Source organism: Macaca fascicularis, chromosome 14 (assembly GCF_037993035.2).
Source record: "Macaca fascicularis isolate 582-1 chromosome 14, T2T-MFA8v1.1".
Lineage (NCBI taxonomy): Eukaryota > Metazoa > Chordata > Mammalia > Primates > Cercopithecidae > Macaca > Macaca fascicularis.
In genome coordinates, this window is record NC_088388.1 from 10,426,505 (window position 1) to 10,454,121 (window position 27,617).

At 52.0% G+C, this 27,617-nt stretch overlaps 2 protein-coding genes and 1 non-coding gene across 13 annotated transcripts in view; all 3 read right to left on the bottom strand.

Moving 5' to 3' along the window:
- Positions 1 to 1,060: 1,060 nt before the first annotated feature.
- COX8A (cytochrome c oxidase subunit 8A) lies at positions 1,061 to 3,212 on the bottom strand. Its single transcript, XM_005577486.4, has 2 exons — positions 3,068 to 3,212; positions 1,061 to 1,379 (listed from the first exon to the last, which is right to left on the bottom strand). The coding sequence occupies exons 1-2, from the start codon at positions 3,179 to 3,181 to the stop codon at positions 1,284 to 1,286; spliced, it is 210 nt and encodes a 69-aa protein (XP_005577543.2). The 5' UTR covers positions 3,182 to 3,212; the 3' UTR covers positions 1,061 to 1,283.
- Positions 3,213 to 5,154: 1,942 nt separating this feature from the next.
- The window catches only part of NAA40 (N-alpha-acetyltransferase 40, NatD catalytic subunit), a 34,771-nt gene continuing 12,308 nt past the window's right edge, over positions 5,155 to 27,617 (bottom strand). For 2 of the 11 annotated variants that reach the window (XM_074013344.1, XM_074013343.1), the window contains 6 exons: positions 26,153 to 26,248; positions 25,921 to 26,079; positions 25,649 to 25,732; positions 24,548 to 24,625; positions 24,080 to 24,192; positions 21,239 to 22,170 (listed from right to left, as the gene is read on the bottom strand). In XM_074013344.1, coding sequence (XP_073869445.1) covers positions 21,773 to 22,170; positions 24,080 to 24,192; positions 24,548 to 24,625; positions 25,649 to 25,732; positions 25,921 to 26,079; positions 26,153 to 26,248 — 928 coding nt within the window. In that variant the 3' untranslated portion in view covers positions 21,239 to 21,772. Of the gene's footprint in view, positions 5,348 to 13,654; positions 13,799 to 21,238; positions 22,171 to 22,295; positions 24,193 to 24,547; positions 24,626 to 25,648; positions 25,733 to 25,920; positions 26,080 to 26,152; positions 26,249 to 27,617 lie in introns of those variants that run through there. The other 9 variants (XM_065529435.2, XM_005577487.5, XM_045372031.3 and 6 more) reach the window with 8 other exon arrangements.
- LOC123569001 (U6 spliceosomal RNA) lies at positions 6,670 to 6,776 on the bottom strand. Its single transcript, XR_006692533.2, has one exon. It is a non-coding gene; the product is annotated as a U6 spliceosomal RNA (small nuclear RNA).

The following is a 27,617-nucleotide window of genomic DNA, read 5'->3' on the forward strand; positions in this document are numbered from 1 at the left end:
GGGCGCCTGTAGTCCCAGCTACTCGGGAGGCTGAGGCAGGAGAACGGCGTAAACCCAGGAGGCGGAGCTTGCAGTGAGCTGAGATCCGGCCACTGCACTCCAGCCTGGGCGACAGAGCGAGACTCCGTCTCAAAAAAAAAAAAAAAAAAAAAAAAAAGAATACAAAAATTAGCCAGGTATGGTGGCATGCCCTGTAATCCCAGCTACTCAGGAGGCTGAGGCAGAAGAATTGCTTGAACACCAGAGGCAGAGGTTGCAATGAACCGAGATCGCACCACTGCACTCCAGCCTGGATAACAGAGCAAGACTCTGTCTTTAAAAAAAAAAAAAAAAAAAAAGGCAAGATTGCCGGGCACTGTGGCTATAACCTCAGCACTTTGGGAGGCCGAGGCAGGCGGATCACTTGAGGTCAGGAGGAGTTCAAGACCAGCCTGGCCAACATGGTGAAACCTTGTCTCTACTAAAAATACAAAAAAAATTTAGCCAGGCTTGGTGGTGTGCACCTGTAATGCCTCGAGAGGCTGAGGCAGGAGAACTGCTTGAACCTGAGAGGTGGAGGTTGCAGTGAGCCAAGATCATACCACCGCACTCCAACCTGGGCAATAGAGCGGGACTCAGTCTCAAAAAAAAAAAAAAGCCAGGATTCTGCAAAGTCCCTACCCCCAGTTAGGAAGGGCACCAGCACCTAAGAAATGAAGTCCACCAAAAAGGAAGACTAGAGAAGGTTGGCCCGTTAGAGGAAAGGCTTCTAGCTGAAGATCCAGCCCCAGTGGGACAGACACACACACACACACAGACACACACATGCCCCCACTGGGCTTTGCACAAACAAGGGAGCTGGAGGCGATGAGCCAGAAAAACTGCCCAATGACAAAAGGCTTTGTCTTCTCAGGAAGCCAGGCACCATTTAAAGGCACGGAAGCACACAAGGAGACCAGCTGAGGCAGGCACACACAACCCACCACAGGGCAGTCAGCCGGGCACTCTTCTCCACACCCCCACCCAGTGCCAGTGGAGGCATGAGCCCAGGGAGGAGGGAAGGCACAATGAATTTCTGAAGTAGAGTTTAAATAGATTTTATTGTTACAAGGGGGATCCCACCAAGCAGGGTCAATGACCCCCCAGGAGGTCACCATGGAGACATCAAGAGGTCATGATTGCAGAAGAGGTGACTGGAATTGAATGACATGATCCAGGGGAGGCCGGCCAGAAATGCAGTAACATGACCAGGATAGGCCGGTGGGGCTGGTCAGGTCACAGTGTGAGGAGCAGAATGGCCCCCTTCACTCCGGCCTCTTGTAGTCCTCCAGGTGTGACAGGATCCAGCCCGCTGGCAGGAAGAGGCTTACAAAGCAGAAGGTAAGCCCAATGGCCTTTTCCTACACAAAGCACAAGAAAGAAGGCACCTCGGAGTCAGTATTCCCCTAGGCTCTCTAAGTCCTAGCAGTTCCCAGGCAGCAGAAAGCTCCCCTCAGGGAGCCAGGACTCAGAGGCAAGTGGGAGGCCCCTCATCCTCACATTAAAGGAATCCACGCTCCAGGGAGCAGACAGAGCAGATCCAAGGCTCCACTAACCCTTGAGGTAAAGGGTCAGTTATAAGGAGGGGGAGGAGTGAGAGGAAAGAGAGACAGCTGGGGTGAGGGTTCAAGGAGAAATCCACCACCAGATCACAAAGGAAGGGAAAGGAAGCAGGACTTATTGAAACCTGGTTTGTTTGTTTTTTTGAGACAGAGTCTTACTCTGTCACCCAGGCTAGAGTGCAGTGGCATGATCTCGGTTCACTGCAGACTCGGCCTCCTGGGTTCAAGCGATTCTCCTGCCTCAGCCTCTCGAGTAGCTGGGATTACAGGCGCCTGCCACCGCGCCCGACTAATTTTTGTATTTTTTAGTAGAAACAGGGTTTCACCATCTTGGCCAGGGTGGTCTCGATCTCCTGACCTCATGGTCCACCCTCCTCGGCCTCCCAAAGTGCTGGGATTACAGGCATGAGCCACTGTGCCCGGCCTGAAACCTGTTTTAAAGCTGGTCTGGGGCGGGCATGGTGGCTCACGCCTGTAATCCCAGCAATTTGGGAAGCCAAGGCTGGCGGATCACAAGATCAGGAGTTAGAGACCAGCCTGGCCAACATGGTGAAACCCCGTCTCTATTAAAACTACAAAAAATTAGCCGAGAGTCGTGGTGGGCGCCCGTAATCTCAGCTACTCGGGAGGCTGAGGCAGGAGAATCGCTTGAACCCGGGAGGCGGAGGTTGCAGTGAGCCAAGATCGCACCACTGCACTCCAACCTGGGCGACAGAGCAAGACTCTGTCTCAAAAAAAACAAACAAAAAAAGAAAAGCTTGTTTGTTAACACCCAGGATCCTTGCATGGGCCAGTAACTCCAAAACTGTACCTATCCTTCCTTGCCTTAAAACCCCCTCCCAGGCCGGGCGCGGTGGCTCACGCCTGTAAGCCCAGCACTTTCAGAGGTTGAGGGAAGCGGATCAAGAGATAGAGACCATCCTGGCCAACATGGTGAAACCCCGTCTCTACTAAATATACAAAATTCAGCTGGGCATGGTGGCGCGCGCCTGCAGTCCCAAGCTATTCGGGAGGCTGAGGCAGGAGAATCGCTTGAACCCGGGAGGCGGAGGTTGCAGTGAGCCGAGATCGCGCCACTGCACTCCAGCCTGGCGACAGAGCGAGACCCCGTCTCAAAATAAATAAATAAAATAAAATGCCGGTAACAACCATTATCGTCGCTGACAGCGTCAGGCATCCCCCAATGAACCAATGAGAAAATGGGCTCGAGGCAGTGCAGCGAGGAGGCGACAGGGGAGGGAGGGCCTGACAGGACCTGAGCCGAGATCCTGGGGCGGTGGGGAAAGACCTAACGCCGACAGCCCCGACTGTCGCCCGGGCACTGTCCCCGTCGTTCGCGCCCTCCAGACATGCCCAAACCGGCAATGCTGCTCCCCGCTAGGCTGCGGGGCGCGGGGTGCGGGGCATTCTCAGGACCGCCTGAGGTCAGCAAGGCAGAAGGGGCAAGCCCACGGCGCCTCCCATGCTCTTCCCGGCCAGTTCCTCACCATGATCCCAAGCTCCTCCTCCGGCGGCATCGAATGGACCTTGGCGCGCGGCACTGGGAGCCGCCGGGCCGAGCCTGTCAAGCCCCGCAGCAGCAGGGACGTCAGGACGGACATGATGACACGGAGTACACCACAAAAAGCTGTCAGCCGTAGCCCAAGGTCAGCAAGCAAAAATGGCTGCGCCGGCCGGAAGTTCCGGCATTGGGGAGGCCGGGAAACGGCGGCCCGGAAGTCTCTAGGAAATGACGCAAGAACACACCTCCTACCGCTGTTGGCAGTTTTTGGCGCATTCCTCGAAACAGCCAATTGACACCTTCCTACCGCTATGGGCGGAGCACAAAAGGGCTCTTCTTCTGGTTCTGTTCCTCCTCCAAGGCCTATACTTGTGAGTGACATCTCGGTCCACCCAATCATGTACGCGAGAAGCCTAAACTGTTCTTGACTCCTCCCTCCATTCATACTGTTAAATTTCTCTCTATTCAGGCCGGGTGTGGTGGCACACGCCTGTAATCTCAGCACTTTTGGGGAGACTGAGGCGGGCGGATCACCCGAGATCAGGATGTTTGTAGAGACAGTAGAGACAGTGTTTCGGCCGGGCGCGGTGGCTCAAGCCTGTAATCCCAGCACTTTGGGAGGCCGAGACGGGTGGATCACGAGGTCAGGAGATCGAGACCATCCTGGCTAACACGGTGAAACCCCGTCTCTACTAAAAAATACAAAAAACTGGCCGGGCGCGATGGCTCAAGCCTGTAATCCCAGCACTTTGGGAGGCCGAGACGGGCGGATCACGAGGTCAGGAGATCGAGACCATCCTGGCGAACACGGTGAAACCCCGTCTCTACTAAAAAAATACAAAAAACTAGCCGGGCGAGGTGGCGGGCGCCTGTAGTCCCAGCTACACAGGAGGCTGAGGCAGGAGAATGGCGTAAACCCGGGAGGCGGAGCTTGCAGTGAGCTGAGATCCGGCCACTGCGCTCCAGCCCCGGCGACAGAGCGAGACTCCGTCTCAAAAAAAAAAAAAAAAAAAAAAAAAAAAATACAAAAAACTAGCCGGGCGAGATGGCGGGCGCCTGTAGTCCCAGCTACTCGGGAGGATGAGGCAGGAGAATGGCGTAAACCCCGGAGGCGGAGCTTGCAGTGAGCTGAGATCCGGCCACTGCACTCCAGCCCGGGCGACACAGCGAGACTCCGTCTCAAAAAAAAAAAAAAAAAAAAAAAAGAGACAGTGTTTCACCATGTTGGCCAGGCTGGTCTTGAACTCCTGACTTCAGGCGATCCACCCACGTCGGTCTCCCAAGGTGCTGGGATTACAGGTGTGAGCCACCGTGCCCAGCCTTGTTTTTTTTTTTTTTTTTTTTTTGAGACAGGGTCTCACTCTGTCACCCGGGCTGGAGTGCAGTGGTGTGATCTCAGCTAACTGCAACCTCCACCTCCCGGGTTCAAGTGATTCTCCTGCCTCGGCCTCCCTAGTAGCAGGGACTACAGGTGCCTGCCACTGCGCGCAGCTAATTTTTGTATTTTTAGTAGAGACGGAATTTCACCATTTTGGCCAAGGTAGTCTAGAACTCCTGACCTCAGGTGATCCGACTGCCTCTGCCTCCCAAAGTGCTGGGATTACAGGCGTGAGCCACCGCGCCCAGCCTAATTTTTGTAGAAATGGAGGGGGGTCTTGCTATGTTAGCCAAGCTGGTCTCAAACTCGTAAGCTGAAGCGATCCGCCCAGATCAGCCTCCCAAAGTGCTGGGATTACAGGCATGTGCCACCGCGCCTGGCCTGGCCTCTGAACTTTGGGTTTTGTTTTGTTTTGTTTTGTTTTGAGACATGCTGTCACCCAGGCTGGAGTGCAGTGGTGCAATCTCGGCTCACTGCAACCTCCACCTCACTGGTTCAAGCAATTCTCCTGCCTCAGCCTCCCAAGCAGCTGGAATTACACACCCGGCTAATTTTTGCATTTTTAATAGAGACAGGGTTTCACCATGTTGGCCAGCCTGGTCTTGAACTCCTGGCCTCATGTCATCTGCCCGCCTCAGCCTCCCAAAGTGCTGGGATTACAGGCGTGAGCCACTGTGCCCGGCCTTGCTTCTGCATTTTATGTTCATTTTTTCAGCTCCTATCCAGGCTGCCTTTTTCACCAAGCTAACTCCTGCTTCCTGGCTTCCAGTTAATGATACCACTTACTGTATTCAGTGAATACTTGTCAGCCTTTACTGTGTGTTAGGAACTATTGTAGACACCAGTATAAACGAGGTGGATAAAGTTTCTTGTCACAAAGCTGACATTCTGAAGGTAAAAAACAGACAATAAATGGGCACTTAATTAGAAACGATTGTGTAAGTGTCGCGGTGAAAATAAAACGATGATGTGCTAGGAAGATACGTGGGGTGGGACTACTCAGGATGCCTTCACTGGCCACCCCAAGCCTGTGTCTCCTCTCTGTCCAGCAACACCTGTGACAGCCCTGCCCCACATGGTGGGTCTCCATCAAGACTAGGGGCCACCTGAGGGCAGAGCCTGTGTTGGTTCACCACTGTTTCCAACCAGACACTCTGAATGTTTCTAAACTGCAGGAGACTGAACAGTATTGAACTTAGGTAGAAGGCAGACAAGGAAAGGGGGTGTGGGACCAGCCACTGGGCCAGGTCTTAATGGTACAACCTCATTCCAGGTTTACAATAATGTCATGAAAGAGATACTACTATTATTTCAATTATTTGAGACAGTGTCTTGCTCTGTTGCCTAGGCTGGAGTGCAGTGTCATGACCACAGCTCACTGCATCCTCGACCTCCCAGGCTCAAGTGATCCTCTTGCCTCAGTTTCCTGAGTAGTTGGGACTACAGGCACACACCGCCATACCTGGCTAACTTTTTATTTTTTGTAGAGTCAGAGTCCCACTATGTTGCCCAGGCTGGTCTTGAACTCCCGGGCTCAAGCAATCCTCCCACCATGGCCTCCCAAAATCCTGGGATTACAGGCGAGAGCCACTGCACCTGGCCTATTTCAAATTTTTTACAAATGAGGAAATAGGCCTGAAGAGTCAGGTGACTTGATCAAGATCATGAAGCTACAAGGCTGCCTTGCCAGGATTACAGGGCGGGTCTGTTGCCTCCAAAACCCATGCTTTTAGCCACCACACATGCTGCTGCAGAGGTGGACTTTCCAGAAGTTCCAGTTTTGACATTGAGGTTAATAACCAAAGTCTGTGGCAGGGGGTGGCGATGGGGTGGCAAGAGATTGAGAAACAGGAGCTTCGGAAGAGAAACCTCAGTCCATGGGTGGTGGGGGCGGGTGTCACAGCAAGGCGGCAATGAACTCGGAGTGCCCTAGAAGGGGAGCTGTGTCTCGGCTTCCTCTGGAGGGATGTGTTCCCAGGCCCCAAGCTCATCCCTCTTCACTGCCCCCTCATCTTCCCCACCCCATTCTAGTTTGTTGTTTGTTTTTGGCTTACAACACCACAAATTTATATTCTTACACTTCTAAAGCTCAGCAATATAAAATCAAGATGTCAGAAGGCCAGTATTTCTTGTCGGGGCTCCAGGGCAGAATCCATTACCTTTTTTAATTTCTAGAAGCCACTTGTATCTCTTGGTTTGTAATCCCTTCAAAAAATATGGAACGCTTCACGAATTTGCGTGTCATCCTTGCACAGGGGCCATGCTAATCTTCTCTGTATCGTTCCAATTTTAGTGTATGTGCTGCCAAAGTGAGCACTGGTTTTTTTTTGTTTTTTTTTTGACAGAGTCTCGCTCTGTAGCCCAGGCTGGTTTGCCGTGGTACGCTCTCAGCTGACTGCAAACTCTGCCTCCCAGGTTCAAGTGATTCTCCTGCCTCAGCCTCACCAATAGCTGGGATTACAGCCACGTGACACCACGCCTGGCTAATTTTTGTTTTGTTTTGTTTTGTTTTGTTTTTGTGGCCAGATCTCGGCTCACTGCAAGCTCCACATCCCGGGTTCACGCCATTCTCCTGCCTCAGCCTCCCGAGTATCTGGGACTACAGGCGCCCGCCACCTCGCCCGGCTAGTTTTTTTTTTTTTTTGTATTTTTTAGTAGAGACGGGGTTTCACCGTGTCAGCCAGGATGGTCTCGATCTCCTGACCTCATGATCCGCCCGTCTCGGCCTCCCAAAGTGCTGGGATTACAGGCTTGAGCCACCGCGCCCGGCCTAATTTTTGTATTTTTAGTAGAGACACGGTTTCACCATGTTGGCCAGGCTGGTCTCAAAACTCCTGACCTTGGCCAGGCACGGTGGCTCACGCCTGTAATCCCAGCACTTTGGGAGGCCAAGGCGGGCGGATCACAAGGTCAGGAGATCTAGACCATCCTGGCTAACATGGTGAAACCCTGCCTCTACTAAAAATACAAAAAAAAATTAGCCGGCCGGGCGCGGTGGCTCACGCCTGTAATCCCAGCACTTTGGGAGGCCGAGGCGGGTGGATCACAAGGTCAGCAGATCGAGACCACGGTGAAACCCCGTCTCTACTAAAAATACAAAACATTAGCCGGACGCGGTTGTGGGCGCCTGTAGTCCCAGCTACTCGGGAGGCTGAGGCAGGAGAATGGCGTGAACCCGGGAGGCGGAGCTTGCAGTGAGCCGAGATCCCGCCACTGCACTCCAGCCTGGGCGACAGAGCGAGACTCCGTCTCAAAAAAAAAAAAAAAAAAAAAAAAAAAAAAAAAAAATTAGCCGGGCATGGTGGTGTGTGCCTGTAGTTCCAGCTACTTGGGAGGCTGAGGCAGGAGAATGGTGTGAACCCGGGAGGCGGAGCTTGCAGGGCAGCAGAGCAAGACTCTATCTCAAAAAAAAAAAACCTCCTGACCTCAAGTGATCCACCTGCCTCAGCCTCCCAAAGTGCTATGATTACGGGCGTGAGCCACCATGCCTGGCCCCAGTCTTAGCAATCTCAGCCCAACCCCACCCACAACCACTAAGGGCCCTGTTCTTGCCCTGTGCTGAGTCCTAGCAAACAGCCTGGGATAGATGCTTCTAAACTTCCTCCCCAATCCCCAGGGGCACAGGGCTAAGAGACCCAGGCCCCAGCTGGCTGCCGCTGGGAAAAGGAAGAGGCAAGGACCTCCCTGCTGCCCACCTGGGCTTGTCTGGCACCGGGAAACAAAGGAATAACTCCCCAATTAGAGCACTGTCAGGTGTAGGCAACAGAAAAATGGCTTCCCTCCACCCCTCTAGGTTCTTTGGCTGGACTATGAACTAAATTGACTTAAGACAGATCAACAGGTGAAAAAACATTTCCAATTAGATGCATATTATGATGGTTAGTACTGAGTGTCAATTTGATTAGATTGAAGGATACTGATCCTGGGTGTGTCTGTGAGGATGTTGCCAATGGATATGAACATTTGAGTCTGTGCTGGGGAAGGCAGACCCACCCTTAATCTGGGTGGGCACCATCTAATCACCTGCTAGTGGGGCTAGAATATAAAGCAGGCAGAAAAATGTGAAAAGACAAGCCTGGCCTCGCCTCCCAGCCTACAACTTTCTCCCATGCTGGATGCTTCCTGCCCTCAAACATCAAATTCCAAGTTCTTCGGTTTTGGAACTTGGACTGGCTCTCCTTGCTCCTCAGCTTGCAGGCAGCCTATTGTGGGACCTTGTGATCATGTAAGTTAATACTTAATAAACTCCCCTTTATATACATATATCCTATTAGTTCTGTCCCTCTAGAGAACCCTAATACACACACACAAGGGAGTACCACAAAACATGCAGCTCGAAGGGTCAGCTGAAGCTTATATAGCATCCTGAGCTACAGAAAGAAACAGGGGATGGGAGTTCTCAGGGGCTATGAGGGTGAGGGGAGGATGTGTATGGTGAAAAAGGGCTGTCTTATTACACAGATGAAGTCTCCGGTGATCAAAATTGTTTGGGCCAGGCCTGGTGGCTTACACCTGTAATCCCAGCACTTTAGGAGGCCGAGGTGGGCAGATCACGAGGTCCAGAGATTGAGACCATCTTGGCCAACATGGTGAAACCCGTCTCTACTGAAAATACAAAAAAATCAAGCTAGCTGGGTGTGGCGGCGGGCACCTATAGTCCTGGCTACTCGGTAGGCCAAGGCAGGAGAATCACGTGAAACCAGGAGGCAGAGGTTGCAGTAAGCTGAGATTGCACCACTGCAGTCCAGCCTGGTGACACAGCAGGACTCTGTCTCAAAAAAAAAAAAGTTGGTCGGGCGCGGTGGCTCAAGCCTGTAATCCCAGCACTTTGGGAGGCCGAGACGGGCGGATCACGAGGTCAGGAGATCGAGACCATCCTGGCTAACACGGTGAAACCCCATCTCTACTAAAAATACAAAAAATTAGCCGGGCGCGGTGGCGGGCGCCTGTAGTCCCAGCTACTCAGGAGGCTGAGGCAGGAGAATGGCGGGAACCCGGGAGGCGGAGCTTGCAGTGAGCCGAGATCGCGCCACTGCACTCCAGCCTGGGCAACAGTGTGAGACTCCGTCTCAAAAAAAAAAAAAAAAAAATACAAAAAAAAAACTAGCCGGACGAGGTGGCAGGTGCCTGTAGTCCCAGCTACTCGGGAGGCTGAGGCAGGAGAATGGCGTGAACCCGGGAGGCGGAGCTTGCAGTGAGCCGAGATCTGGCCATTGCACTCCAGCCTGGGTGACACAGCAAGACTCCGTCTCAAAAAAAAAAAAAAAAAAAAAAGTTGTCTGGAGCAGCCCTCTTCCTGATATAAGATACTCTTACCAATGTAAGACTAGTAATATAATTTCCATTATGCATGTAAATTACAAAATAGCAACCTAAAAAGAAGAAGCTGAAACAAAATTAACATAAGCAGAGAGCTTATTTGGGCCAAGTTTGATGATTATAACCTGGGAGCATAGAATCAAGTTATCCTGAATATACACTCTGATTAGCAGCAGTTGTAACTGCATTTTTTTTTTTTTTTGAGAGAGTGTCTTGCTCTGTCACCCAGGCTGGAGTGCAGTGGCACCATCTCAACTCATTGCAACCTCCGCCTCCTGGGTTTAAGTGATTTTCCTGCTTCAGCCTCCCGAATAGCTTGGATTACAGGTGCCTACCACCACACCTGGCTAATTTTTGTATTTTTACTTTTTATTTTTAAATTTTATTTATTTACTTTTTTTTCTGAGACAGAGTCTCGCTCTGCCGCCCAGGCTGGAGTGCAGTGGCAAGATCTCGACTCGCTGTAAGCTCCGCCTCCCAGGTTCACACCATTCTCCTGCCTCAGCCTCCCCAGTATCTGGGACTACAGGCACCCACCACCATACCCGACTCATTTTTTGTATGTTTTAGTGGAGACGGGGTTTCACCGTGTTAACCAGGATGGTCTCGATCTCCTGACCTCGTGATCAGCTTGGTTTAGCCTCCCAAAGTGCTGGGATTACAGGCATGAGCCACTGCACCCGGCCAATTTTTGTATTTTTAGTAGAGACGGGATTTCCCATGTTGGTCAGGCTGGTCTTGAACTCCTGACCTCAAGTGATCTGCCTGCCTCAGCCTCCCAAAATGCTGGGATTACAGGCGTGAGCCACCATGCCTGGCCTGTAAGTGGATTTTTAAAAGCAAAAAAAGAAGACAGGGAGCCAGGAGGATCGCTTGAAACCAGGAGTTCAAGACCAGACTGGGCAACGAAGTAAAACCTTTGTCTCTACACAAAAATAATAATGGTGTGACATGCGAGTACCTGTAGTCTCAGCTACTTGGGAGGCTGAGGTGGGAGGATTGCTTGAGCCTGGGAGATAGAGGCTGCTGTAAGCCATGATCATGCCACTGCGTGAGTGACACAGTGAGACCCTGTCTCAAAAAATAAAGTAACAAAACGGGGGACAGGGAGTGAGCCCATACAATTGTCAGAGGTGTTTGAACCAGAGAGACTCCATCTTGAGTAGGGGCTGGGTAAAATAAAGCTGAGACCTGCCGGGCTACACTCTCAATAGTTTAGGCATTTTTTTTTTTTTTTTTTGAGACGGAGTCTTGCTCTGTCGCCCAGACTGCAGAGCAGTGCCACGATCTTGGCTCACCGCAACCTCTGCCTCCCAGGTTCAAGCAATTCCCCTCCCTCAGCCTACTGAGTAGCTGGGATTACAGGCGCATGCCACCATGCCTGGCTAAATTTTTTTGTAGTCACCATGTTGGCCAGACTGGTCTTGAACTCCTGACCTCAGGCAATCCGCCTACCTCGCCCTCCCAAAGTGCTGGGATTACAAGCGTGAACCACTATGCCCAGCCTAAATTTATTTATTTATTTATTTATTTATTTATTTATTTATTTATTTATTTTTTTGAGACGGAGTCTCGCTCTGTCGCCCAGGCTGGAGTGCAGTGGCGCGATCTCGGCTCACTGCAAGCTCCGCCTCCTGGGTTTACGCCATTCTCCTGCCTCAGCCTCCTGAGTAGCTGGGACTACAGGCGCCCGCCACCGCGCCCGGCTAATTTTTTGTATTTTTAGTAGAGACGGGGTTTCACCGTGGTCTCGATCTCCTGACCTTGTGATCCGCCCGCCTCGGCCTCCCAAAGTGCTGGGATTACAGGTGTGAGCCACCGCGCCCGGCCAATTTATTTATTATTATTATTATTATTTTGAGATGGAATCTTGCTCTGTCACCCAGGCTGGAGTGCAGTGGCGCCATCTCAGCTCACTGCAATCTCCGCCTCCCGGGTTCAAGCGGTTCTCCTGCCTCAGTTTCCTGAGTAGCTGGGATTACAGGCGCGCGCCACCATGCCCAGCTAATTTTTGTATTTTTAGTAGAGACGGTATTTCACCATGTTGGTCTCAAACTCCTGGCCTCAAGCAATCTACCTGCCTTGGCCTTCAAACTGCTGGTATTACAGGCATGAGCCACCACACCCAGCCTAAATTGATTGGTTATGGAGTCTCACTCTGTCACCCAGGCTTGATTTCAATGGTGCAATCTCAGCTCACTGCAAACTCTGCCTCCCAGGTTCAAGCAATTCTCCTGCCTCATCCTCCGGAGTAGCTGGGATTACAGGTGCATAGCACCACACCCAGCTAATTTTTGTATTTTTAGTAGAGACGGGGTTTCACCACGTTGGTCAGGTTGGTCTCGATCTCCTGACCTCGTGATCTGCCTGCCTCAGCCTCCCAAAGTGCTGGAATTACAGGCATGAGCCACTGCACCCAGCCTCCTTTCTTTTCTTAAACAATTTGCTTTCGCTTTATGCTATGGACTTGCCCCAAATTACCTCTTGCAGGAGGTCCAAGAACCCTCTCTTGGGGTCTGGATTGGGACTCCTATTCTGCAACACAATGTTGTTTGTAAGGAATTATTGGTTTATAGAAATGAAGCTGATTAGTGTTACATTACAGGGTATGGGTTATAGTGTCTGGCGTGGCACTGTTAGGTTAATTTGTAGCTACTTGAGGCAATAGTAAGCAGTTTCAAGAGATGAACACATAGCTCAAAAGAGAGTAAGATGTAATTACTGTCTCATGTTTGTATCTCTCTGGGCCTAATAATTAAAAAGATTTACATTCCTTAGGCTGGGAGTGGTGGCTCATACCTGTAATCCCAGCACTTCAAGTCAGGAGTTCAAGACCATCCTGGCCAATATGGTGAAACTCCATCTCCACTAAAAATACAAAAATTAGCCAGGTATGGTGGCGTGCGCCTGTAGTCCCAGTTACCCAGGAGGCTGAAGCAGGAGAATCGCTTGAACCTGGGAGGCGGAGGCTGCAGTGAGCTGAGATCATGCCACTGCACTCCAGCCTGGGCAACAGAGTGAGACTCCATCTTGATAGATAGATAGATAGATAGATAGATAGATAGATAGATAGATAGATAGGATAGGATTGATTTACTTTCCTCAGATAAAAATACTTTTCTTCTCAAAAAGGTTAGCTTTTTGCCGGGCATGGTGGCTCACACCTGTAATCCCAGCACTTTGGGAGGCCAAGGTGGGCAGATCACCTGAGGTCAGGAGTTCAAGACCAGCCTGGCCAACGTGGTAAAACCCCATCTCTACTAAAAATACAAAAATTAGCTGGGCATGGTGGCGGGCACCTGCAATCCCAGCTATTCAGGAGGCTGAGGCAGGAGAATTGCTTGAATCTGGGAGGCAGAGGTTGTAGTGAGCCAAGATCACGCCATTGCACTCCCGCCTGGGCAATGAGCAAAAAACTGTCTCAAAAAAAAAAATTAAAACATTAAAAAGGTTAGCTTTTCAGAGCTTCTCCTATGTCTGCAGTTTCTCTGAATAACCAGCTCAAAATATGTCGAGGTAGTATATTTCAGGGTGGGATATTCTGTTCTCCTACAGTTGCATTTTGGGGTGGTGTGTCCCGAGCCCCAACACAGGCAAGGGGCCTGGAGATACTCTAGGAGGTGATGGGGACTCTCTGGCGCTGGGAAACTGAACTTTTTGTTTGTGCTGTGCTCCACGGCTTTCCTCAGGCCTCTGTGATGCGTTTCTCTCCGAACCCCTATCAGAGTGGAGTAAAGAGAGGCTGGCAGACAGGTTCCATAATGCAGCTGAGTCTGCTAGTGCCAGGCAGGGCTTGCACCTAGGTCTTGGATTAATTATTGGATTAATACCAAGGTCTCTGCTCTTTCCCCATCCCTCCCAACAACCAACCCTTACCAGAATCCAGGCACAGTCCTTCAACAAGAGGGCAGTGAGACTGTGTGGCGCATTTACACAATGAAACGTGACAGAGTAGTGAAAATGAACTCCAGCTGCAGCACTGATGGATCCCACAGACGATATTGAGGGAAGAGGCCAGACCTGAAAGAACACAGACTGCATGCTTCTATTTATACAAGCCCAACAGCAGATAGGTCTGAGCCATGAGGTGGGAGTCAGGTGGTGGGGACCCCAGGGGAAGAAGGAAGACGGGGGGCCGAGAGGAGGCATGATTGGCTTCTGGTTTCTGGCCACCCTGTTCACTTAGTGATGAGTCCATCGTGAGTGGTGGGACTTCCATGATTTGTGCACTTTTCTGTACGTATGTTACACTTCAATTAAAAACTTTAAAAATTTTTGACAAGGCCAGATGCAGTGGCTCATACCTGTAATCCCAACGCTTTGGGAGGCCCAGGTGGAAGGATCATTTGAGATCAGGAGTTCGAGACCAGCCTGGGCAACATGGCAAGACCCCCATCTGTACTAAAAACAAACAATTGGCCGGGCGCGGTAGCTCACGCCTGTAATCCCAGCACTTTGGGAGGCCAAGGCGGGCAGATCACGAGGTCAGGAGATTGAGACCATCCTGGCTAACACGGTGAAACCCCATCTCTACTGAAAATACAAAAAATTAGCTGGGTGTGGTGGCAGGCACCTGTAGTCCCAGCTACTCAGGAGGCTGAGGCGGGAGAATGGCGTGAACCCGGGAGGCGGAGCTTGCAGTGAGCCAAGATTGCGCCACTGCACTCCAGCCTGGGCAACAGAGCTAGACTCCATCTCAAAAAAAAAAAAAAAAAAAAAAAAAACAATTAGCCAGGCATGGTGGCACAAACTTGTAGTCCTAGCTACTAGGGAGGCTGAGGCAGGAGCATTGCTTGAGCCCAGGAGGGTGAGGCTGCACTGAGCTATGATGGTGCCTCTGCACTCCAGCCTGGATGACAGAGCGAGACCCTGTCTCAAAAAAATAAGGCCAGGCCGGGCGTGGTGACTCACGCCTGTAATCCTAGCACTTTCGGAGGCTGAGGCAGGTGGATCACGAGGTCAGGAGTTCAAGATCAGCCTGGCCAAGATGGTGAAACTATGTCTCTACTAAAAATACAAAAATTAGCCAGGCACAGTGGCAGGCTACTCAGGAGGCTGAGGCAGGAGAATCACTTGAACCCGGGGAACAGAGGTTGCAGTCAGCTGAGATCGTGCCACTGCACTCCAGCCTGGGTGACAGAGTGAGACTCTGTCTCAAAATAAATAAATACATTTAAAAAATAAGGCCAGGCGCAGTGGCTCATGCCTGTAATCCCAGCACTTCAGGAGGCCAAGGCGGGAAGACCACATGAAGTCAGGAGTTCGAGACCAGCCTGACCAACATGGTGAAACCCCATTTCTTTTCTTTTCTTTTCTTTTCTTTTTTTTTGAGGCGGAGTCTTGCTCTGTTGCTCTGTCGCCCAGGCTGGAGCGCCATTCTCCTGCCTCAGCCTCCCGAGCAGCTGGGACTACAGGCACCCACCGCCATACCCGGCTAATTTTTTTGTATTTTTAGTAGAGATGGGGTTTCACCATGTTAGCCAGGATGGTCTCGATCTCTTGACCTCATGATCCGCCCGCCTCAGCCTCCCAAAATGCTAGGATTACAGGTGTAAGCCACCGCGTCTGGCCTTTTGAAACCCCATTTCTACTAAAAATACAAAAATTAGCCGGGCATGGTGGCACACACCTGTAGTCCCAGCTACTTGGGAGGCTGAGGCAGGAGAATCCCTTGAACCCGGGAGGCAGAGATTCCAGTGAGCCGAGAACGCACCACTGCACTCCAACCTGGGTGACAGAGCAAGCCTCCATCTCAAAATAAAAAAAATAAAATAAGCAAGGAGAAGGGGGTTTGTTGGTCCAATGAGGGAGGTGTGCCCCATGTGGTGACAGACTGTGACAGGAACCTTCCACAGGACAAGGACCCCCTCTATGACCCTGGAAAGTTGCTGTGCTGCCTGCAAAGACAGGGAGCTCAGTTCTCCCACCTGGGACTGCCCCCACGCTCCAATTGCTTGCTAGGGAGTCCCTCCCTACCAAGGAGTGAGGCCTAAGTCTCTTGAGCCCTTGGTGTCTCTGATCCCAGGGCTCAACCTGTTCCCTCCTGAATGGGGCACTAGGGATAGATCCTAAGCCTTGGGGATGGGTAGGGGAGCTGGTCCAGGCCTCCTGTCACTGATTGTCATACCAGGTGCCCCATCCCAGAGGAGATCCCCAGACCCACTGCTTACACACAGGCTGGATAAACACTGGGTCTCCCCATCCCAGATCTGGCCCTCTCTCCATAAAAGGCTCTGGTCCAGCAGCTGCTCTGGTCCAAATATGGAACTGCGAGGCCTGGGGAGGAAGCCGCAGCCCAGTCCTGAGGGGCCAGCAGGTAAAACCCCTCAGCTGCTCCTCCCCTACACACTTTCTAGAGCTTGCCACCTCCCAAAGCATCTGAGCTGGACCTGGTGAGAACCTGAGTTGTGGGTCTCCAGTTTCCCTACCTGGCCTGGTCTCTCCTCCTGGCACATCAGGTGGGTGCCAGGCACTGAGCCCTGGGGCTGGCCAGAGGGAGGGCTGCAGGGTGAGGGTGCAAAGGAGCCAGCCCTGTGCTCTCAGAGGGCAGCTGGGGCCTCTTCATCTGCCTGTGGGGAAGGACTCTTGGGCTAAGGGCAGCAGTAGGAGACTGGTGAAGCTGCAGGAACGGCCCAGTGCCCACCTGGGGGAAGGAGGTACAGGCCTAACACTGGGGTGCTGGGTACCTCGAGAATGTACCTTTCCCTCCATGGGCCTTAGTTTCCCCATCTGCAAAATGGGGACACTAATACAAAGTCCAGGAGAAGGTAGAGGGAGAGATGGCATCATTGGAAGAGCTAGTTTGGGAAACCTAACCAGGCAACGGTCAAGGGAGGGGGCGGGACAGAGACAAGGGTCTCAGAGGAGTGTTTGCTCTTCCTGGGGCACAGCTGTTGCCAGGCTTCCAGGGGGCAGGCCCAGACACAGCTGTCGGGGTGGGGTGGGGGTGGAGCGGTTGCTCTCTAGGCAGTCACAGCTGTCCTGGCTGGGGCACCCCAGGGTTCCAGCAGCAGGAGGGAAGGGTACAAGCTGAGGGCTGGGCGGGCCTGCTGAGAGCCTGTGATGGTTAACCCCTTCCGGAACACAGACCACAGCCAGCGGCCCTGTGTGATAAGGGCAAGATCACCGCATTTGCACCCGTCTGGGACCGTGGCTCCAGCTTGGTGAAGACTGGCTTCTCAGGCCACATTTCCCTCCATCACGGACTGGCCCCCAGCCTCACCCCTAACAGGCTGTGAACCACATCCAGGCCCCTCTGCCTTCTAAGCCCCTAGCCTGGGCTCACAGCTCCAGTACCCATAGGCCTCTCTCGCCTCTAGACCCCTGATCAGCTTAGGGCAGGTCCCCACTCCTTTTCATTGTTCCTGTACACCAGTCTCACTGCTGGGACACTCAGAGGGCCCTAGCCCAAGCGCCTCATCCCTGGACCCCTCCAGCCACATACCCTACCTTTCCCATCCCATATATTCAACATTCCAGAGAGGGGCCGCCACAGGAGTGGTCCCCCAACATCTCCCATGTGTGACACCCGTGTGGCCCACCTGCCAGGCATTGAGCTAGGCATGGGGGCAGTTCCACAACATGCCCAACTTCAAGGGCATATGCTGTTCCACTTGGCGGCTTGAGACCTCACTATGATCCTCAGTGAACATGGCTGCCTAGTCCTTTGTCTCCACTGAGGGGCTCAGGGCCGGGGAGCCGGACAGGAGCCACTAGTGTCCAGGCCACTCGTTGGTCTCACCTGCTGCAACAGAGCCATCCTGTACCAGAGCAGGACGCCAGAGAGGCGCAGGGCCTGGCTTTCAACTGCCAGGGAAGCCACAGCCGGCTCTCACCCTGCTCCCAATCTCCCAGCTGTGGCCTACCAAGCCCTGCTCTGAGTCAAACAGCCTCCACCCCTTAGGAGGCTCCCTGCCTGATCCCATTTCTCAGGGCCTCCTCCCTCCAGCACTGGGGTGGCCTGCACTAAGCACCAGCGCCACATGGTGTGACCTCAGCCCCAGTCCTGCCAGTCTGTAGGGACTATTAAATGTTCACCTTAAAAGAATTAACACTCCACAGCAGGGCCAGGCTTGGGAGCTCACATCTGTAATCCCAGCACTTTGGGAGGCTGAGGCGGGAGGATCACCTGAGCTCAAGAGTTTGAGACCAGCCTGGCTAACATGGTGAAACCTTGTCTCTACTAAAAATACAAAAAATTAGCTGAGTGTGATCGCGTATGCCTGTAGTCTCAGCTACTCGGGAGGCTGAGGTGGGAGGATCACTTAAGCCCAGGAGGTTGAGGCTGCAGTGAGCTGATTGTGCCACTGTACTCCAGCCTGGGTGACAGGGAGATCTTGTCTCAAAAAAAAAAAAACCCCACAGCATACTCCTAAAGCCCCAATACAGGTTCTCCTTGCCCACTTCAGCACAATCAGAATTCAGGAACGTAGATGGACTTCACAGAAACCAACGTCCTGTCCAGGGCCGCACTGCATAATACCCTGGCATTGCTGGGCAGAAGCAGGAGACACCACCCTTGCCCCCAGCACCAGGAATAGCAAAGTGGGGTGGGAGGGGCCTCTGGGGCCCATAGCTCCAGCTCAGGAAGAAGCTGGGCCTCTCACAGGCACCGTGGGACAGGGCAGCATAGGGAAGAAAGGGACCTAGTCAAGCACACAGCTGTGGGTGTCCTTGGCTTGCTCCTTTCTTTCCTAAGCTGCAGGTTACCTAACTGTGAAACAGGGTAACACCTCCTACGCTGTGTTCAAATCTTGGCTCTGCCATTTACTACTGGGACCATGAGCAAGTTACTTTTCACTCTCAATTTAACTTTTTTTTTTTTTTGAGAGTCTTGCTTTGTCACCCAGGCTGGAGTGCAGTGGGGCGATCTCAGCTCACTGCAGCCTCTGCTTTCCAAGTAGCTGCAATTACAGGCACACACCACCACACCAAGCTAATTTTTTTTTCTCTTTTTTGAGACAGAGTCTCGCTTCTTCACCCAGGCTGGAGTGCAAAGGCACAATCTCGGCTCACTGCAACCTCTGCCTCCCAGGTTCAAGCGATTCTCCACCACATGCCATCACGCCGGGCTAATTTTTGTATTTTTAGTAGAGACGGGGTTTCACCATGTTGGCCAGGATGGTCTCAATCTCTTGACCTCGTGATCTGCCTGCCTCGGCCTCCCAAAGTTTTGGGATTACAGGTGTGAGCCACCGCACCTGACCTAATTTTTTTTTTGAGACGGAGTCTCACTCTATCGCCAGGCTGGAGTGCAATGGCGTGATCTCGGCTCACTACAACCTCCGCCTCCCAGGTTCAAGCGATTCTCCTGCCTCAGCCTCCCAAGTAGCTGGGAATACAGGCATGTGCCACCACGCCCAGCTAATTTTTGTATTTTTAGTAGAGACAGGATTTCACCCTGTTGGCTACGATAGTCTTGATCTCTTGCCCTCGTGATCCACCCACCTCGGCCTCCCAAAGTGCTGAGATTACAGGAGTGAGTTACCGAGCCTGGCCTAATTTTTTTATTTTTAGTAGAGACGGCTTCACCATGTTGCCCAGGTTGATCTTGAACTCCTGGCCTCAAGTGATCTGCCTGCCTAGGCCTCCCAAAGTGCTGGGATTACAGGCATGAGACACAATGACTTTTTTTTTTTTTAAGAACAGGGTCTTGTTTGCTCTGTCACTTAGGCTGGAGTGCAGTGGTACAATCATGGCTCACTGCAGCCTCAGACTCCTAGGCTCAGGCAATCCTCTCGCCTCAGCCTCCCAAGTAGCTGGGATTATAAGTGCCTGCCACCAGGCCCAACTAATCAAAAAAATATTGTTTTTTAGAGACAGGGTCTCACTATGTTGCCCAGGCTGGTCTCAAACTCCTGGCCTCAAGCAATCCTCACGCCTCAGCTTCCCAAAGTGCTGGGGCTATAGGCGTGAGCCATGGCACTGGCAATTTATCCTTAGATTGGGAGTCACACCACCACATCAGTTCACCAGGCTCTGTAGCAACACTTCCCCTCTCCCCAGACCTCGTCTGTCCTCAGGGATATAGAACAACCTCTGTTGCACTTGGCGAGAGAGTATTCTAGCAAAAACTAGAAAAGCCTCCCCCCTTCAAAGCCGGTGGCAGAAACCATCTTGTGAGTAGCGTCCCTCCCCCTGGGTACATAGTCTCTTTCAGTCCAGTCCAGGCTCTGGACTATCTATTGCTCAGTGGTGGTGCCTCTTGCCCCGCCTGCCCACCGAAGCTGTGGCAGCAGCATGGGGCAGGCCCAGGAGTCACACCACACCTCACTGAAGCAGTCGCTGTAGAGGGCCCAGGCCACTGTGAAGGTGGAGGAGGAGGAATGGGTGCAGACCTCAACTCTCCCTGCACACAGCCAGCAGGGATAAAGGAATGGCCCCAAGCTCTCCAACTGTGCCATTTACCCTTCAGTAAGGGGATGGCCATTCCAAGAAGTTTCTGCCTGGGATGAAAACACAGCCTTCAAGGAACAAATAACTTGGGGGGCAGAATTCTGTCACATGGGAAACTGGCCGTGTGATTCGCCAGGCAAATTGCTCTCCCTTCCCAAGGGCTGTGCTGCCTTTCTTTGGGCCTCAAACATAAGACAGCTGCACAAACCTCAAAGATAAGACAGCTGCCTGCAGGTGTGCCCCCGCCCACAGGGGAGAAGCCACAACATGCCACGGCTGGGACCCACGGAACAGGTATGACCCCAGCTCCTCTTTCCCCAGGTGTCTGCTCTGCTAGGGCACGAACACTCCATGTGGATCAGAGTCTCCTGCCCCCCACTCCAGCAGATAGACCACCAAGCACAGCACAGTGGGGCAGCCCTCCATAGTCCACAGAAAGTACTGAGCTCCAGCTCCCCCGGGCCAGGGCTGGCAGGAGCCCTGCTTGGGGAACAACCTGCATAGCTCCATCTGTCACGTTAGGGGGTCACAGCCTCCACCAACTCATAACTCTCCTGCCCCAGCAGGCCTGACAGGAGCTACCCTTCCTTGGAGCCTCTGTCTTCTACGAATGGACGGAAGAGGGCAGGAATCTTAAGAGACAAAGAATATTTTGAGTAACCCAATAAAGTCAGAGGAAAGAAGCACTCTCGTCTATTCACCTCCCACACACGGGGACTGAAATTTACATTTGGACACAGATGTCAAATGTCACAAGGCTGGCTTGGGACTTTCTTTCCAGGATGCAAAGCAGGCGCCCTTCAGAACACCTTTGGCCTCTCCTTAGAACTTCTGGGAAGTGGCACAAACACATACATTTGGTCTCTGTTCCCAATTCTGGCTGCTTGCCTCGGACAGCCTGAGGTTTCCTCCGGTATGGGGCTTCTTCACAGGGCAAGGCATGGGGCTATCATAGCCACGCACATTCTGATGTTCGGGCCCAATGTTGGGACAGGCTCAGGGTCCAAAGCTTCCCAGATTCACGCTGCCCATGGTGCCCCAGCATCAGGAAGCCATCTCAGCAGCTGAACAAAGTGTTTTTTATTTGTGACATACAAATACAACCAATGCAAAAAGAGATCACTTTTTCCCTTTGATTCCAGTGATAACAAGCTGCTAAAGAAAAATATATATATATATCAAGAAGGAGTTTATCTTCCGAATTTCCTCTAAAAAAAAAAAAACAGGATTAAAAATAACCATTCACATGTCCTATACATACTTGACAGCAACAAAAATAACCTGAAATAGGGTGGATGTAACTAAAATTCAAAAAAAAAAATCTTAACATGCTCCAAACAAACAAACAAAAAGCCTGGTACAAGAGGCCTGCTATGTTTTTTTTTTTGAGATGGAGTCTCGCTCTATCACCTAGGCTGGAGTGCAAGGGCATGATCTCAGCTCACTGCAACCTCCACCTCCCAGGTGCAAGCGAGTCTCCTGCCTCAGTCTCCCGAGTTGCTGGGATTACAGGCCACAACCACGCCCTGCTAATTTTTGTATTTTTTAGTAGAGATGGGGTTTTGCCACGTTGACCAGGCTGGTCTTGAACTCCTGACCTCAGGTGACCCTGCCTGCCTCAGCCTCCCAAAGTGCTGAGATTACAGGTGTAAGCCACCCCGCCCAGCCATGCCTGCTATGTTTCTCAAAACCAAGACCTGGGGGAAGTGGAGAAAGACAGATGTTTTGGAAATGAATGGGCTCAACACCAACGAGAGTGACTGCGGGTCTCAGACAGTGCCTCTCCCACCCTAGTCCCGACCTCCTGAGGAACCCTTCGGGACATGGCCTGCAGAGACTGGGGTGAGCAGGGTATGGCACCAAGCACCCTTTGACCAGTTGATGCCACGCATCCAGTGACTGGAAAGAGACAATGTACACTGAACTCACCTTACAAGGGATGAACACGGGGGGTTCCTTTTGGTCCCCTTGAGTGAGAGGTATCAGGAATCCATGATCTAAGACAATAAATATTTATCATCTGTGTCCTTTGAGAGACAGGGACCAGAGAAAAATCTCTTCCTAAACATGCTCCTGTGGTTTCATGATTCTTAGGAGTCTACCAAACCCCTCCAGCAATGTCATCTCTCCCTGGGATGAAACCCATCAGGAGCCAGCAGGGTGAGGCAGAGGCAGACTTATTCCAGTGTAAAGTCGCAAGGCCCTCTCTAAGGAGTACCCAGTCCCACTGCTGCCCATCAAGAGCGGTGCAGAGTGCTCAACAGAGGGGCCAGGCTGGGTGAGGGAGGCCCTGTGTACGCAGGCTCCTGCACCAGCAGGAATCCAGGTGAGAAGCAAGGACCACTCTGGGGAGATCTGCCAGGACAGACTGCCGGAGTCGGGCAGAGGGTAGGATGTGAGCAGATGCTGAGGTCAGAGGGACCAACAGACCTCCGCAAGATCAACTTCACAAAGGCTGGAACCTTTACGATACTCCCCAAAGAGGAGCTCAGGGATATCCACAGGGAGCTGTTAGGTGCTTTTTCCTTGATAAGGATTTGGTTTTTCTTCCCTGTAAGAGGAACAAGGTCTAGAGATCAGGATGAGCATTAGTTCTGAGCCTGCCTTTCTATCCTATGAGAGAAGAGGAAGGCTTTCTGCTTCCCCTGCTCCAGCCTGTTACCACAGGGTGACACCAGAGAGAAAAGCAGCTGTTTTGGCCACTGAGAGGCATTCCTGCTGCAGCCTGAGCTATGGCTCGGCTGGGCCATGGCAGTGGCACTAGTGCCTCACTGAGGCAGTGAGGGGCAAAGCTGAGGAGTGCAGGCAGAGGGGCCTGCTGCTGGCTGGGGGCTCTCTGAAGAGGGAGGGTGACTGCAGGGAGGGGTGCCCTACCCTTAGAGAGCTATCAGCACCAAGAGATGAGAAGAAATGGGAGTTAACTATACGAGAAACGAGAAGTCCTTCTGGGGAAGACGAGGGACTCCCTGATGTTATTCTCCCCTTGAGACTAAGAACAGAGGTATTTGGGGGTAGACGTGAGAGGCAGAGGAGAAAGAACAGTGAGGGCTGGCAGACAAGAACAAGCAAAACCTCTGGCTTTCTTCTATGAATCAAAAGCTCAGGTCACTGCCATGAGACCAGGAGGTTAAGCTTAGAACGCAGCAATGTCCAGGAGCCTAGAGAAGCAATCATCCCCACGGCGGGTCCCACAGAACACCTCATTCCTGGTCCTTTCAGCCTCTCTCACTGACAGAGAGGCAGTCTTCCTCCCAGAGTCAGCTGGTCTCAACATGAGCCCACTCCATGAATCCATAAAAACAGCTGGAAAGAGCTTTCTTCACTTCCCTGCATCTTGGCACAAAAGATCTTCCCACAGTCTCCATAAGAGCATTCCATCTGCGAAAGTGTGAGTCTCTCTGAAGCCTCCCTCTATGCCCAGATCTTACACCCTGTGTGCTCCTCTTTGGGGATCAGCAAACCCCAGACCCAGGACTCCAGAACTTTCCTAAAGGTGGGCATAAACATTCCATTCGTCCAAGTGTATGTGTCAGGGGAGGGGAGATTTCCAGGACTCTAGGAGCTGCAGAGGTGGGAGAACCTCCACTGCAGGCCCCAGGAGCCAAGTGAGGAGGCAGCCACTGTGGAGGATGAGCTTCACTGCCAGGCCCCACCCACTCTTCCCTCTCTCTTTCATTCCCTCCTAGCACTCTGGTCTCCTAGGAGAGGAGGAGCAGCTCATACCACTTCTCCCCAGGGTTCTGTGCTCTCAGGGTGCAGCCTGGTACGTGCAGGGCTGGGGAGGCCACAGCTCTGAGGACACCTGGCAAATGGTGAGACCAGGAAAGAGGAAAGGCCTTAGGAGAGAGCATTGTGACTTGAAAGTGTCTCTGAGAGTTCAGTGGCAGCAGCCACCACAGTGCCCACCCGCGTGGGAGTGCTGGCTGTCCCCAAACTTGGTCCTCCGGCTCAGGATCTCATAGGAGCAATCCTCCCCACAGCAACCGGACATGCTGGGGGAAGAGTCATCAATTTCAAATCTGCAAGGCAGGCAGGAGAAAAGGGTTGGTGGCAGGCAGCTGAGTGCCTTCCTCCCTGGCCTGAGAACTCTTCCACCAGCCACAGTGATGAGACCCTTAGGACAAGGGTGCAGGAGGTGGACAGCTGACCAAGTCAGAGAGCACTGCCATACCAGCTCCCCAGACCTGAACCCCCATGACCACTGGACCATGAGCTCAAAGTCAGAGAGCACTGCCATACCATCTCCCCAAACCTGAACCCCCATGACCACTGGACCATGAGCTCAGGCATCAGGATGAGTAGGGGCCAGGACCAGAAAAATGGCCCTGGGAAGGCCCACCTACCACCCAGAAGGGCCCACACCCAGCTCCTTACTGCAACGCTTCTCTGAAGAACTGGTAGGCGCCATGATTGTGTTTAAATACTGTTAACATAACCTTCTTCATCTGTGTGCTAGAAGAAAGCAGAGCAAACACCTTTTAGAAACAGAAACATGGCCGGGCGAGGTGGTATGCACCTGTAATCCCAGCACTTTGGGGGGCCAAGGCGGGAGGATCACTTGAGCCTGGATGGTAGAGGCCACAGTGAGATATGATCATACCATGGCACTCCAACCTGGGTGCCAGAGTGAGACCCTGTCTCAAGAAGAAAAGAAAAAGAAAGAAAAAGAAAAGAAAACAGAGACTACGGTCGTGCTTCCTTTCCTTTCTGTCTTTGTCTGTTACCCCCTTTCACCCGCACAAGTGCTCCTGAATTTGGCCTCTAGCCTCTAGAGGTCTTGGACCCCCTCGGCACTCACTGCTTCCCCCAATCGCAGGCTGATGAGACTGCACAGGCATCAGCCCTGACCAGATGGGCTTCTTTCAGAGCAGGGATCTTTCCCACTTCCTCTCTGTAGCACCGTTACTTAGGTACAGAACGTGGCACAGATTAGGAACTCAAAAGATGCTCGCTGGCCAGGTGTGGTGGCTCACACCTGTAATCCCAGCACTTTGGGAGGCTGAGGTGGGCAGATCACCTGAGGTGAGGAGTTCAAGACCATCCTGGCTAACATGGTGAAACCCCATTTCTACCAAAAATACAAAAATTAGCTGGGCATGGTGGTGCATGCCTGTAATCCCAGCCACTCGGGAGGCTGAGGCAGGAGAATTGAACCCGGGAGGTGAAGGTTGAGCCCGGGAGGTGAAGGTTGCAGTGAGCCAAGATCGCATCATTGCACTCCAGCCTGCAACAAGAGTGAAACTCTGTCTCAAAAAAAAAAAAAAAAAAAGATGTTTGCTGTGCTGAGCTAAATATGCAAAATCTGGAGTCATAACAAGGCAGGGAGCATCTTATTGACAGGGTTCTAAAACACCTTTCTCCCAAAACACGCCTATGAGCCTCCCCCTCCAATGAGACTCAAAGAATAGCAAGTGCCTCAGCGGCAGCTCCTTCCAGTTGAGTGCTATATGGATCTCCTAAGAAGGGAGGCCTTACCTGTTGGCCATGAGCTGTAGAATCTGTATAAGGAACTTCCCCAGGCCTTTCCGCCGCACCTTGCTTTCCAATTGCACTTCATAGCTAGGTGAAGAAAGGAGAGGTGAGCGTGCAGGATGGGGCATGAAGAGGCTGTAAGGTCTGGCAGAGGAGCTTGCAGTCCTTGGCAGCCCATAGACCTAGGAAGGTCCAGGGCACTTGTCACCTGGCTGGAGTGCCTGTACCATCACCAGGGTCTCTCTCCCCTACCTCCCCCAAGCCATGGCTCCTACCAGTACAGGACTTCATCCCCACACTCCACGTCAAACCGGAAGTGAGAAAAGGCAACAGGGACAGAGCTGTTTTCCCATGCGATGAGGTACCAGGCTCGGTCATCTGTCATTTCCTCCCGTTTCTCTCGGTCCTTCCAGCCCCACTCACTCTGCTCATACCTGGGGAATTTGGGAGCAGTCAGAAGGGAAAGCTGGGAGAGGAACTAGGCTCCCCTGGTTGGGACACGCTTACATGGTTTGCATATTCGTTTTGGTCAGGTCAAAGGCCCAATCCACGGTGGCTGGCTCCAGTCCAGACACTCGCTTACATTCAATGGAGACATTCAACCTGTGAAGAAGACAGGAGGTGTACGGAATTGGTTACAGCTCTCCTGCCAGGGCACTGCTGTTCCTCCCTTAAAGTCTACAGGGAGGAAGGCCCAGTAGCAGTTACTCTACAGAGAAAAGCCTACCCTGTATCTTCCCCAGCATGACTAGAGAAGGTGCAGGAACAAAGTCTTTCAGGTTGAGATTAACAACTGTGGCCACACCGCCCACCCCCCAACTACAAGGCCCATTTCCTGCCTCCCCAAGCTGTCCTAATCCGCCTCAGCAATTTGTAAACTTCTTGTCCCTCTCTGCTCCTTCTTTATTCTTTTCCTACCTTTTCTGTCTCTTCTGTACTTTGTTATAAACACTCATGTCTTCTGTTATTTAGTTCCTGCCCTTAGACATTTTTCCTGTTGCTGTAATTTCTGAACTGACTCCTCACCGGGCTCCCACAGGACCCCATTCCTTTTATCTACTAATTGCGCCTTCAAAACCACTGGGTGACCCTAGGTCCTTCAAGAAGACTACGGCTCAACACGCCCCACCCCGCCCCAGGAGTCCTGCCTGCCTCATCTGAGGAATAGGGATACTCTCAGCTGATCAACAGGTTAAGGCCGGCACAGTGGCTCACACCTGTAATCCCAGCAATTCAGGGAGGCCAAGGCATATGGATGACCTGAGGTCAGGAGTTCAAGATGAGCCTGACCAACACAGTGAAATCCCGTCTCAACTAAAACTACAAAAAAATTAGCTGGGCATGGTGGTGGGTGCCTGTAATCCCAGCTACTCGAGAGGCTGAGGCAGGAGAATCGCTTAAACCTGGGAGGTGGAGGTTGCAATGAGCCAAAATCATGACATTTCACTCCAGCCTGGGCAATGAGAGCGAAACTCTGTCTCAAAACAAACAAACAAACAAACAAACAAAAACGGGTGAAGCAGGCTCCAGCCCAACACTGTTCTTCTAAACCTGCAAATGCTGTAGGTGTTAAGATATCTGTTTCTAAATGAAATTTAAGTAACAGTTAAACTCCTTGACCAATCTGTGAAATCACATTCTTTAGATAGCACTACATTCTGAAAGGACTAGAGGCAGCAAACCCTAAGCCTTTAAAGAGCTCCCGTATCAATCTCTCAGTGACCTTTGATACAATCCCCAGAGGATATGCTCACTGGAATCCCATCACTTCTACTGACTGGCACGCCACATTTGCTCAGCCTTATAAATTCAGAACTTCCTGCCCCTAAAGCATCTTCCTTTCTTTATCAATCACTTTGCCATCACAGCTGCCCAAACATAGCACTGCATCTGTCTTAACTATAAAATGCCCAGAGTTGGCTGGCAATGCCTGTTTTGGAGCTATTCCACATTTCTGGAAGCCAATGGAAAT